Here is a 14,010-nt window from a genome sequence, read left to right on the forward strand (position 1 = left end):
TTATTTTGTGGTGGATTTGAGGTCTCTTAGACGCAAGTGGTACACAGCATTAGAGCTCACTAACAAGTAGAATTTGAATGGACTTTGTCTTGGTCAAATTAAAAATTGCCTATTGTGCAGTGGTTTCATGCCACTTGATAATATTTTGATTTTGGTTTCTGAATGATTTATTGTCCTATGAAGGGAGTCTTCCATCAAAATATTATCCATCTGTGAGTTTGGTGTGGGCAGTGTGGATGTTGTGGTGCAAACACTCTTGGGGACAGATCATGGAGTGATTCTGTGCTTTCATACTGTTTGGGTGTGAAGTGCTTTGGGGTGTGTGCTGCCCAGCCTCCCCTTTGGGAGGGTGTCTTGAGAACATCTGGGTTGTCTGGTCCTCTAACCTTGGGCAAGGCAGGACGACGCTCTGGAAGCAAAAGCAGGAACCCTGCTTTGGTATTTCTTGGGAACAGTTAAGATAGGCAACAAGACCTCCAGAGAAGGGCAGATGTGTCAGTGAAAGTTTCTGGTAATATTTTAAGGCTGTAGTGAACTAAGGTTAATTTAATCTGTTGGCCAAAAAAACCAGATGAAGTGGCTCAAGTGATCAGACCCCTGCTGATAACGGCCTCGTGGTTGGACGTGCTGGTTTGGCTCTCGCTGGTCCTTGTGACCTCTCCCCAAGCTGTGGCCCTGTTGAGGCAGACAGAGATGCATCCATAGATGCTCACTAATGAGCTGGCTTCACTGAAAAGCAGAACTGGCAAAAAAGTTAGGCTGAAGAGTGCCCGTGTACAAATGACATTTTTATTGTAGTAGATTTTATGCCTGTGCAAAGCTAGAGTCCAGTCTGCTAATGTCAGCATAGTTTTTTCCCTTGACTTCTTCCCTGCAGTTAATCTGGGGAATCAATGCAGCTGCTGAAGGTGAAGCACAAATTCTCGAAAATGGAGTTGTCCATCCCCTTTCTCCCATACCTGTCTGTGTAACCTGGTAGAGGCTGTGCATATGCAAAGCAGAGCCTAATTTATGGCCAGCATGGCTGACCAGGATTAAATCAAAGCCGGACTGAGCAGAAGTTTTTACTCACCCCTGCCTCCTGCCCCCCCCCCCAAGTTTGATTGTAAAACCCCAGGTTTGGTTTACTGTCGAGAGCCGGCTCTATCTAGAATTACATGTCGAGTGCCTGATACCGCGGCCGCAGCTGTCAAGGGCAGGGCAGCCAAATCCGAGTCCTCTCGCGCCTCATGCCCGTTGGCAGGTTGGTGTGCAGTCTCTCTGTCCAAGAGGCTTGTTTTGTTTCATGGTCTGTTCTGTTCTCTCTCCCCCCTCCCCATCTGCTCTCAGATGTTTGCTGCCGAGGAGAATGTAGATTTTCGGATACATGTGGAGAACCAGACGCGAGCGAGGGACGACGTGAGCAGGAAGCAGCTTCGGCTCTATCAGCTCTACAGCAGGACAAGTGGGAAACACATCCAGGTGCTCGGCAGGAGGATCAGTGCCAAAGGAGAAGATGGAGATAAATATGGTAAGAATTTTTACTGGGATCCCCCAGACTCCAGGTCAAAGGCTTTAATCCTGTATGTTGGGCCGAGAACCTCTTGGGAGAAAAATAAGAGGAGCAATAAAGAACAGGATAAAAGGGAAGAAAACCTTTCCAGGTTAAGATTTGTTGTGTTGGAGCAGGCTGTCAGCCTGGCTCCCAGCTGCAGGCAGTTCCCACAGTAGTGTCATGCCCCAATTTATTAGCATATGATGGTGCTTGAAGAGAAAAATCTTTTTCTGTCCAACAGATGAGCTCACAGTGTGTTTACTGTAATTCATAAATGATACCCAGGTTGGTGATTGGGGATGTTCTTTCCCCATGAACTCTGGGCTGGAGTTTGGGTGAATCCACTCTCATCTTTCTAGGAGGGAGGGATATTTGGTTGGAACTGAAATTAAGCAGACTTTGGAGCTTTGAGAGTACCCCAGAGCTTAAGTTGAATCTTGGGGCGTGTGGATCCTGCAGGAATGCAAATCATTGAATTGCCCCTGGGCTAGAAGCATGTTCAACTCTTCTCATTGTGATTTGTACACAAGCAACATGCTAGAAATGATGCTAGCAGGCTGAACTATGAAAAAAACTCTGTCATTCTGGAACATTTTGAGGTGGTTGCAGCAGAGATACTTTTGCTCAAGTTGGTTGCTGGAAAGATTTTAAGGCTGTTCAGAGAACTGGTCCTTTTTGTCTTGTGGATGTGCAGCCCTGTGCGTTTATGCATTGCAGCAGAGGTGTGTGCATGCATTGGCTAGCATGCACGTTCACGTGAGGTTGACTTCATGTGTGGCGCTGGTGAGGTGGAGGTGGGCTACGATGATGGCGGGTCAAAATTTGGAAAGGGTTGTTCCTTCTAGGAGCTTCAAGCAGGATGAGGCACAGGCCATGCCCTGCACAGAGGGCAGCTCCCGCCCGTGCCAGTGCAGGCGAGGGAGCAGGGTGAGCTGTGCTCCGGGAGGTGACAGCTAGAAAGCACCTGGCTGGTGTGAAATGAACCCCCAGGGCTGTGGTGTGTGTAGAGTCACCCAATCTTTCAGAGAAAGCCCTGCCCTGAGATCTCATCAACCTTGTCCTTTGTCATTCCCAAATTTCCAGATAAAACAGGAGTGGAAAGTGCCACTTGGCTGCTAATTATTGTGTCATTTTATTGCATTCATCCTCTTAAGGTTTGATATGTAAACTAGTCGCTGTGCCCTAGCTGCTGGCTTCCCAGGAAACACTCTAGCCCACAGTGACTGTCAGGTAACGTGATGCAGTCTTCCTCTCCATAAAAGAAGGCAGCATTTACAGTGGGGTGCAGCAGGGAAGTGTGCCCGTGAGCAGCTGACAAGTGCTAATTTATGTGTCAAAGCCCATCTTGTCCCCTTCATACATATGCAATCGTGTCTGAACAACAAATCCTTGCGCAGGAGCGTGCCCGTGACCGGTGGCGATGCTGCACAATCGCAGAGCCTGAGATTTCCCATCTGGGGAGCTCCCTGGTGCCTGCATTGCTGCTCCACCAAATCCTCTCCACTCCTGGTTGCTGGTCTCCTTCTAACAGCCCGGAGTGCTCCGATCATGGAGGCCATTTGCTGACACCCCAGCCTGCTCCCTCCCCCACACTTCCTAATAAAACTCCTTGATGCGTCAAGCTGCAAAGCCTTCCCATCCCTCGCCGTGCTGAAAGGTTATGGAAATCTGTTCATCATCTTGCTTGGCACGGGAACACTTAGAGCATGATAATCGGGGAGACAGTGAGGTGGGACATGGAGGTCCAGGATGTGACCACGCAGAGCTCCTAGCTGTGATAATGAAGGGGGGTGAGATGTCAGAGTTACTGAAGTGAGAACCATCTGTGTTACAGCCAAAACTGGATACAAAGGCAATGACACAGGATTCATTATGTGCTGGGAACCCCTCCCCCCGAGGCATTATTATGGAGTAACCTTTGATCAAGACCAGAGAGAGGCTTAAACCAGGTCTGGGGATCTCAACAGTTGCAAACTTTTGATCCACATCTCCGTCTTGCTGCTCAGATCTGCCTCTGAAGGAAGACACCTTTCCTCTCATGCAGCAGATGGCTTTTTTTTCTCCTGCTCTTTTTCTCTTTTTTACTGCCTCTGTGCTGGTGCGGTGAATCAGAGCCAGGCTTAGCACTGGGGACTGCCCAGCTCGTTTCTTGGCTACATCCCTCTTGCAGAGGGTGCAGTCTCCCACAGCTTCTCCACTGTCTTAACCCTGTCCCCACTGACAGGGGAGATAACGATGGAGGTGATGTGGATCGATGTCCTGAGGGTTACAGCCCGGGGAAGGCTTTGGGGAGATGAGCAAGAGCTCCTGTCTCAGAAGAGGCGAGAGACATGGGAGAAGGTGCCTGTGAGCTGGCTCCAGCCCCGAATTCTTACAGTTCAGTCCCATTAAGAGAAGGTAACATTAGGCAAGGGCAAGGCAGGCTCAGTTTTAACGTGGGAAGCTCTGTCCAGCAGCCGGCTGTGGCCAAGGTCCATAGTGCTGGTCACCAGCAATTAGCACTAGCCAGTTTTAAGGATGGGGGAGCTAATAACGTTTTAGCACCTCTTTCCCCTCTCCTCCCATACATTCACAAACTGGTTAAAGAACAGTGTCCAAGTGAAGAGATGCTTTTTTTTTTTCCTCCTTTTTTTTTTTTTTTTGCACATATACAACTTCCAAATGGCTGTCGTGGGAGGATTGTCCTGCCTTTGAAGGGAGGTTAGTTTTATTGCAAAGTTTTATTGACTTCTGTAAAACTTCTCACCTCTTGGTTGAAGAGAATGCCCAGAAAAGAGGGGAGGTGGCAGATCTCAGGCAGTGAATTGCTCGTTTCCAGGCAGCCACCATGAGTACAGCAAAATGACCAGCCAGCCCTGGTTCAGGGAGAGAAGTTACCGCAGGGCTAGGGGAAGCTGGCCCGAGGAAGCCCCCCTGAATGTTTTATCCGGGTCTGCAAATGCCGTGTGCAAGGAAAAGTGCATGCTCTGCGATGCATAGTTTTGCTGGCATAATAATTCTGGTATGTAATTTTTGGTTTATGTGTTCTTTGGGGCCAAGATCTGGCCCCATGTGTCGAATTATTAAATCAGCAAATTAAATCAGTTAATAGAATTAATTGAGTCGATGTAATCCTTTTAATCAGATGGATTTGATCCCTTCTCAAATGAATTAGAATCCATTAACAGATAAGTCAATTATTGGACTAAATTAAATCTAATAATAATGCCCGCTGCTCACAGCAACACTAATTAATCTAAATACACTTACCTATCTCCCAAGGTTGTTTTTTTTTTTAAGGCTTAATTGATGTTCCTAAAGTGCTCTGAGATCTTTAGATAACAGAAGATCTATGTGAGCAAAATATTATCTCTTAACAGACTATAAACTAATTAAAAGACTGATCTATTTACAGATTGCATTTTTACTTTAATCTCTTCAACCTATTCAGGAGTTTGCACTGGCCCAGAAAAACAATATTCCTGTTATAAGCTTATTATTACTTTACAGGTTCCTAAGTGGTCCTTTCATTCAGAAAATGAAAGGGGGAAGGAGAAAAAACAACCATTAAAGTGCTGACAAAAAAAAGAAAAGGACCTGGAACCTTTATATTCTACCTCCGATAAATGGTACAGATAGGGAAGAGAGGGATCAGTGACCTGAAACCTTAGATCCTTTCATTTATTTTCATTTCACAAAAGGCAGAAGACATTCTATCCTGTTTGTTCACGATCTTTGTATCCGGCGCAGTTGGGGAGACAGAGCTCTCTTGGTTGGGTGAAGGCATTTTTTGCCTAATTTGTATTTCACAGCCATGTGACTTTTGTTTTAATTTGTCCCTGGCTACTGCTGTCCTGCCAGGCGATGAGAAGTGATAGCCATCAGGAGAGGCGAGGGGGGTGTGAGAGGTCTTTAGGCTTGCCTGCTCTGTGGAGGTAACTTTTATTTGCGGCAAGTGCTTGGGTGTCCTGAAGGCTGGGATGCGGCATATTAGCGTGTTCCAGGTTGCTATCCAGTGGTATTTTGTCCATTGACCTAGTCTATCACAGTTTAAAAAAACTCTTGAGTCCCCTAGAAGGTTATAAACCATCTATTTTATAAACCTCTAGTCTACAGCATGGAAGGCTTTGTTTGAGGACACCCCATACAAGGGGCAGTGCACAGGTATGGCATCTCTCCTTCTCAGCATCCCATCGCTGCCAGCGTTTTCAGCCACCCTGAGCCAGTGAAGTCCTCTCAAAGACTCCGGCTGAGTTCAGTATGTTTTAGCTCAGGACTCAAGAGATGCTCTTGAGACAGGAGGTTTGGGGAGGTTAACAAAACATGGGTTTGCTAGCCAGGTGTCGACAAATCTGGCGTCAGCCAGACCAAGGAGGGAAGCAAATTCAAGAGCTGGTGTGCATGCATGCACAGGATGCCAGGCATTACCTCCACGTGCCATGGGCATTCTTGGTGCAGAACATTGCGCCTTGTACAGATGTGCTTTTTTGGGTGGTACGGGAAAGCAAGGAGCTCGGGGAGATGGGTGCCTCCTTCCTGGGGCCACCCCAGCCTGGGTGATGTGCTCCAGAGCTTGCAGTCCCCGCCTTCTTTTCTGGCTGGAGCTTCCCAGAGATGCCAGTGGACAAGCCCATGGAGAGCACATTACAGCTGTCTAGACATCAGCCACACTCCATCCCGCCAGAGATTTCATTTGTGGTAAAAGTGGGCTCTGTTCCATGAGGAGGTGTAATATGTGTGGAAAATATTATTATAGCAAAATAGCCTCCTTTAATTGACTCTAAATTTTGCAGGATTCCTTCCTAGGTTTGGGTAATCCTGCACTCTCCAGAATTAATGAGCTGACATAGCACTTCTTCGGGTTTGGCAGCCTGACAGCTAATTTAGAACTCCCTAAACTCATTTCACTAATGACTCCCATTTGTTCTATCTCAAAGCCTGGAAACAAATGCAAAATACCAGTGCCATTGTCCCATCTTTAGCAAGTCATTCTTTCCCCTCAGTATTTCTGGCACCTTAACAGCAAGCTGCCTTGGGAAACCTGATTAACCCTTTCCCTTCCTAGAATAGTTAAAATCAATTTTGACCCCCCTCCTGGGAAGATCAGGAAGAAAAAAATGAACTCATTGTGGCTGGAAGGCACAGAATTAACCTGCAAGAAAGATGGGAGATGTAGCCCAAGCAGCAATTTGGGTTAGTTAAATATAGCTGTATTTCCACAGGCTGGACATTCAGAAACCTGCTTTTCTTCCCAGGAACCAGGTATGTGCAAAGGGGCAGTCTGTCTCGGTGCAGCTCAGCCCGATACTCCGCATGAACTGTGATTTGCTTTGTAATTTATTCTGCTGAACCATCAGGATGGCTGTTTCGTATTTAAACGACGTATCGCTGCCTCCAGTCTCTTCCCATTACAGTTTTGACATGACAACAAGACAAATAATTTTTTTAAAAGACCTTTTATCTTCTAAACCATTTATTTTCACTTACTTAGCCCGGGGGCAGAGCTGACCTCAGCGTAAGGGATGATCATTCACCATGGCAGCTGTACAGTCATATGGGTCCTGGGGACTGGCCTGAGCCAGAGAAGCCTTCGCCGTCCAGCTGCTGTGTTGGGGCTCTGTTTTTTTTCCCTTCTTGCCCAACATCCCCTGATCGTTTTATTTTTATTTTTTCCTTAAAAAGTCTCCCCTTCTCATCTGCAGTGGGGCACTGGGAAGTTTTCGGTTGAAAGCCGGCGTGGGGCTGGAGGGAAGGGCTGCAGCAGCTCGCTGCCTTGTTGACCCACACGCGGGGCGGCTGGAGCTGGAGGTCCCAGGCTCTGCTGGGCAGCGAGGAGCCTCGGCTGCCCTCACCTTCCAGGCGGCTTTGAAAGGTTCAGCAGCCATCTGAAACGCGCTATAAGCATCTTTTACGAACCATCTGTACGTTTAAGACATTTCTATTTTTTATTCTGCCATATTCTGTGCCTGTGCCAGGGTAGGGGAAGGCTCTGCTTAGGTGATATGAGAAGTTTGGGAGGAAAAATCCAAGCCTTTTTCTTCTTCATTCATGACAAACCTATTTCAAACAATGTATTTGTTGCCAATTTCCTTTACTTTTGGTTTTGATAGCTGCAATCCCAAACTCCCACTATGGCCAGCTTCACACCTGAGGTTCAGCTCTTTCTGCAGCAGTCCTTGTTTTGTACCTGTAGTAACAGCAGAAGCTGTTTATTTTTCCTCTTACACTACAGTGATTTTTGATTTTATTACTTCTGGACCTTGAGATAGCTTAAAGAGCCCTGACTTTCATAGGGAAAAAAAAAAAAAATCACCTTTTAACATTGTGTCCAAACTTCAAGTCTCCATAATCACTGCTCAGGGTTCAGAAAACATAGGCCTGTCTGTCAGTAAATATTAGGGACCCAGAAATAACGAGGAGAAGTAATTTAGAGGTCTGCTCATAATTTGTCATTTTTAACTTCTGTGTGGAGTGGAAAGTGAGCTACAAAGTGAAAAATCTTTATTTTCATGCAAGTCATAAAAGGGTTTTTGTTAACAGTTTGTGTGTGTATATAATTCTGTGCTGTGATTTAAGTGTTCCCATTAGAAATGCAGAATAGGAAATAGGATCCCATCTGTGAGCAATTTAAGAGGAAGTGAGACAATGGAGTCGATTGCTGCTTCAGTTTAGATAATCAATACAAATATTATTAGTATAGTGATTTATCTTCTGAGACACTTTATGAAAATGTGAATGCCAGACCCTGAAGACAGGTCAATATGATATTATCTGTTCCTGCCTTGCTGTGATTACGTTTTTTTCCCATGAAGCTCAAGCAGCTGCTTTGCTAAATGTTCTTCCCTGGCTGTGATGAAATAGTGCAGAAACAAAGTTAGGGCTTCCCTTTCTCCTCCGTGACTCAAAATGCACTGTACATATTAGTACAAAGTTTACTTTTATCTGAAATTTGTACCTGGGGACTGCTGGGTGGATACTGGGAGGTGATCTTTAAGGTCCCTTCCAACCCAAACTGTTCTATGATTCTGTGATTCTATGAAGAAGTTCTGGAGGAAGCGTGCATAATTTTAAATATATTTCTAGGCCATGAGTGATTCTGTGCACAAATACTGAGAGAGCTCCTTTAAGTTTACTGCAGTTGTTCTATGTTAGTGTCCGTTATCAAGCTTTGTGTTGTGGTATCTGAGTTTTTCCCATATCTAAGCATTCAGCCAGTCATGAATTCAAGTTGGTTCTTGGGATGCAATTAAAAGTACCCTGCGAATAGGCTAGTCTACATTTCTGAAAGGGTTTTTAAATTCCTTTTACTTAGGAGAGAAGGGAAGGAAAACATCATCAACAAATTGTCTGGTAAGTTTTGGCTTTGGTGTACATTACCATGCATGTTGTGAAGCGGCCACTGAGATCTGTCGTTCATAAGAAACATTTTGAGGAAATGAAAAATATCAATAACCCTGTTAAGAACATGCCTGGTTAAAGACAGGATGGGAAATTCAAAAGTTGTTGTGTAAAGAGCACACTTCCGCTTGAAAATAACATGGGATCTTGCTAGGTTGTTGTCTGAGAGACTTAAAGTCAGTAGCTTGCTTTGCTGGAGGCTTAATGTTGGTGGTGTTAGCCAAGATGCTAAGCTGGAGCATCTTCTGCACTCCACTTTGCCCAGGTTAGGTGGTGGGACACTGAGGCTGGACCCTCTAGGCAGTGGAGAGAGAAGGACCTTTGCTCCTCATGTGTAATGAAGTGGCATGAATTTTATCCTCTCAATCGCCTCGTGGTCCTCCCTTATCTCCAAAACAAGGGTTACACCATTCCCTCACCTCGTAGAGGTGCCTTCAGGATAAAAGTATTGCAAATGGAGAGATGTTAAAGAGATGGTGGTAACGATGACCACATCAGTAGCCTGGTTAGAAGTAATTATTTGGTGTTTTTAGATGCTGTGAGACCATTCCTGTTTTCAGGTGGGGGTTTGCTCAAGAAAGGTGTTAGACTTTATAAAAAAATAAGGCACTTTAATCACTCAGATTTCGCTTCAACTCTTTTAAAAAACAGATAGTCAGAAATTTCTGCAGCTGTGAGGTGGAGCACAGCAAACATTAACAATGCCAGTAGCATTGCGTGGCCGTCTGGAAGAGGAGGGAAGAGCCTGGTCCCCTACAAAACTGCACTGAGCCTCAGGCTCGGCGGAAAGGTGAAAAAACAATGAAGCTCCGAAGAGGAGAAATTGCTGATGCATGACGCTTGGAAATCTGGAAGAGTCCGAAAAGTGAGCTGAAAATACCCCCCAAAAATGACTATCTGTGGCTTGAACGAAATAGTGTCCGATCAGCATTCAGAAACCGCTGAATTCAGGCCGTTCCAATACTGGCATTTTCCAGACTGCCTGCCAGTCGGATGCAGAGGAGAACACGTGTAGAGCGTCTGCGGTCTCAGCGCTCGCAAGAAGGGGAAGGCGAGCTGGAAGTAAAGGGAGTGAGAAGGCCCAGGAAAAAAACCCAATTTTTTCTTACTGTGAGGAAGAGAGGGGGTATTGGGGTTGGAGGGAGACGGTCACGTGGCTGCACTCTGTGAGCATCCCTTGTAATGAGCTGTGCCAGCAATAAATAGCACACGCTTTGGTCCCTGGTGAATTTTAAGTATTTTCTGAATGCCCACAACAGACAATTCATGCTTTTATGGTGACGTAGGAGCTGAGACCTAAATGTCTCCTGAGCTTTGTGTCCCTGACTTCTGCTGTAGTCGCTTTGGGGATGTGCCTGTCCTTTGCTGATGCTACCTGGAGTGGTTGAGCTTGAAGAATCACTGGGTAGTGCTCAGATTTATTTTGCCGTTGTCTCTGAGAGCTGAAATGAGTGCCTGAAAGGCCTTCTCCTCCTCTGCATTCACAGCCACCAAAAAGGGGGCCTTTCTTCCCAAAGCAATAAGAAAAACATTCTGCCATCTGCCATGACCCTGCCTTCTTCTAGCTGTAATGAGTTTTGGGTCTTCTCCAACAAGCAGTTTCCCAGCGATCACAACTGGATGGCAGCTGTGCTGGCTGGAAGGATCTGGCCCCAGGTAGCGCTGTGGAGAGGAGTTCCTGTTCTCTGACGCTGCTTGGCTGCTTCTGTTCCTCATCCAAGATCTGGGCTGGTGGGACAGAGGAGGAGCAGATGTTGTGCCTGAGTGGTGTGATGGTGACGCAAGCCATTGGCGTTTGAGCATATGGTAGGCGCCATACGCTTGCGATCCTGGCTTCAAGTTGGCACGGCTGGTATGGTTTGGTTTATACCTGATGTTCCCAAGTGCTTTTGGAAGGACAAGCAGGAGAGGAAACAGGTGGTTGGATGTGAGAGGGGAGCTCTAGCAGGAGGGGACATCACCCACAGCAGCTAGTGGTGGTGAAGACTTCAATGTGGAGAAGCAGCAGGGAAGGGCTAAGAATAAGATGGCATGTAAACACTACATAAATCAAAAAAAATAATATCCAAATGGCCTCAACACTTGGTCAGGGACAGTCATGAGGCTCACAGTGTGTCCGTGCCCCCGTGTGGTGTGGGTGTGAGGGGTATCCTCACCACAAAACCCCCGTTACTGCTCTGGCAGATTTTTGCAGGGGTGAGTGCTGAAGCAGACTGAGTGAGGGGTGCTTTGGGTTCCTAGTTTCAAATCACACATTGTGGTGAGGTGGAGGGTGAACTCCATAGCTGCTGAAAGCTGGTCTTGTCGTATTGGGATCAGTGATGTTGTCCCAGGTTCCATCAGCAAAGGAGCTTGCCTAAAGGTAACTTCAGTATAAATCCCAAATAATGTTTCTGCTGGTTGCATGGAGGGATCACACGGCTGGATCTCTGTTACAGCTGAGGCCTGATTATCCTCTTTCCTACACTCATGAAACTCCACTGACTTCAGCAGAGCTATTCCTGGAGCTCCTGTGTGAGACTGAAAGGAGATTAAGTGCCCAGCAGTGCTTCCCATTCCTCCTGTGTCTTGCACCTTTGTTAAGACCTTGCATTTCAAACCATTTTAGCCGGTGGGAGGCAAATCAAAGCTGTTAGGTTTTAGCCGGTGACAATGGTAGGGTGCTGCGTGGTGTGTCCAGCCCCTTGCCTTTGTGCAACGTTTGCTCAGCAGTGATTCTTGCCATGAATCGGTGATTCATTTGCTTCTGCATCTGCATTTGTAACCATTTTTTTAAAGTTAAGTTTGTGACTGGTGACTCATTAGGAGTAAATAGGCAAAAGGATATTGACTTTACACCTGCTAATTTGGGGGTGCTAACAAGCAAATGTAAGAACTGTATAGCCACTGGGTAAATTGTTCCACCTGGAGGACTGGAGGAGGGGAGATAAAAAGCATTGCAAAGGAACTGCACTTTTGTTTCTAGTTACTAGCATTAGTTGTTCTTGCAACCATAATGAGCTTGGGTCAACATTTGATGGCCACCATTGCTGTAACCTGTTTTGAGCTTCACTAGTGCTGGAACCATTAGACCTGTGTGGGCATGAGAAGAAGCTAAGATCCTAATTAGAAATTGCTAAATATGTTCTCTCAGGAATGAGGTGCCCTTTACAGTGGCTGGTGGAACAAACCCTTCTTCCTGCGGCATATGGGAGTGCAGGGTGATGGATGAGTCAGGATGCGCGTCGCTGCTGGTGCTGGCGTGCTGCGCGCGTGCTGCACTCGGATAGGGAGTTAGAGACATAGAGTAGCTTTCATATAGCTGGTACAGGTGCCGACAGCAGCAAACATCAGCAGTGTGGGATGTCCATTAGGTAAATGTGAATCGGTGTGGCTCCATGGACTGTGGCTGCAGGGACGGCAGAGGTTCGTGGTCACGGCCATGGGCAGCTCACTCCTGATGAAGTCTGTTCTCGGTTTTGCTGGTACTGGGGCACAAGACACCTGCAGATGTGTCTGGCCCTCTCCAGCCACCTTTCTGATGCAGTGACCACACACCCTTGCTTAAATCAAGACAAGGATGTCAGCTTTCTCGGGAAGAGCAGGGGAGCTGGAGCTGTTGCAGGGGAGCTGGAGCACTGCTAAGGAGTGATGGTCTCTAGCCCTGATGATGTTCTGAGCAGAGGCTTGAGGTGGATGACCCTCAGAAAACCTTCCCAGCCTAAATTATTTTGTGATTTGGTGAGCGTTTCTCAACAGTGATTGTCAGAATAGAACTGTAAGATAAAGTCATCAGTGATCCGTTGCTTTGAAGGCAGTGGTTCTCCTTTGGATGTATTCAGTGGGACCCTTAGGAGGTGTGGTTTGTCCCTCCCTTTTTTTCTTGTGATTTTTGTATTGAGTTTCTTAAGGATTTATGTTATTTAAAAAATTGGATGTAGGCAAAGTTTTCCATTCTACCACTTTAGTCCTTCTGCCCTTTTCCTCAGCTTGGGGTGACCCACTTATATTTGTAAAGATGATACCATCTGCACAAGGGTATATAAACTGTAGTTTATCTTAAAAGGTGCATGCTATGGAGTGGAGAGGCACACTTTGTACCAGTGCAATAACCAGTTATCATTTCCACTCCTTTCTGGACACGAATCCACTTTACTGCATACTTTGAATGGAAGGAAGGAGTCCCCAGTCCTGCTGTATCCAATGTCAGGCTCCCTTTCACCACCTCTCACTCTGCGGCTGTGACTTCCAGCCTCACTCCTCCTCGTCCTCAGTGCCTGACCTGGCTGCAGCCAATATCTGTCTCTCAGCGGGAAGAATCTGAGGAAATGCAGCAAACTTCAGCTCCTGAGGCTAAATTGTTGTGCTCTGTAACAGCAAACTGTGTTGAACTAATTGACAACCAGCTTTAAATGTACCCTGATCAAGCAAATACATTGATTTATTTTTTCCTCTCTTAGTGAGTGTTAAGGAGCTTCCAGCTTGGTTTCCTCCCCAACAACTGGATAACTCATCTATTGTGGAGTAAAACTGATGGGCAGTTTTGACCTCTATACAATCCTTTCAGTATGTTGAGGGAGGAAGGAGTTTCTTATACTCGTATGAATGTTTGACCACTTAAAAAAAGCAAAACAAAAAAAGCCCAGCCCAAAACCACACACAACAACAAAAGATGATCCATTTTCTCTGGATGTCTTTGAAAGAAGCTTAGTTTAGAGACAGACTGGAGAGAAAGGCTATTGATTTTGTTTGACCTCCAAACAGACTGCGGTCAGTATATTTTCCCTGTTGGAAGTGGTTCAGGGCTCTGAATTTCCGTGTCAGCGTTTGTATTCTGAAGTGCACTGGAGCTTTTGCTGCTTCTTCAATAAATAGCAAGCTGTAGGCAAAGGGAATGCTGGTATATATGTATTTCCCTCTGGGTCTGCCCTTCCTTTCTTTTTGTTTCCTATATAACTTGGTTGTGTTGCTGGGTAAGCATTTACAAGTCCTTTTCACTGAACGTCATTCAGGTTAGTGGCTTAAGCCTGGACTGCAAGCAACAGTTTTATAATCCCTGTCCTGCTTTTTCCGGTGCCGAGCCAGGTCCTTTCCCAGCCTCTTGCTTGCACCAGCACTGG

The 14,010-nt window shown here is 46.2% G+C and overlaps 1 protein-coding gene across 1 annotated transcript in view; it reads left to right on the plus strand.

The window, feature by feature from the left end:
• Positions 1-14,010, plus strand: part of FGF18 (fibroblast growth factor 18) — a 72,984-nt gene that overhangs the window by 27,095 nt on the left and 31,879 nt on the right. Inside the window, exon 3 of the mRNA XM_074838340.1 lies at positions 1,330-1,510. Coding sequence (XP_074694441.1) covers positions 1,330-1,510 — 181 coding nt within the window. The remainder of the gene's footprint in view (positions 1-1,329; positions 1,511-14,010) is intronic.

Source organism: Strix aluco, chromosome 13, assembly GCF_031877795.1.
Source record: "Strix aluco isolate bStrAlu1 chromosome 13, bStrAlu1.hap1, whole genome shotgun sequence".
NCBI classification, from domain to species: domain Eukaryota; kingdom Metazoa; phylum Chordata; class Aves; order Strigiformes; family Strigidae; genus Strix; species Strix aluco.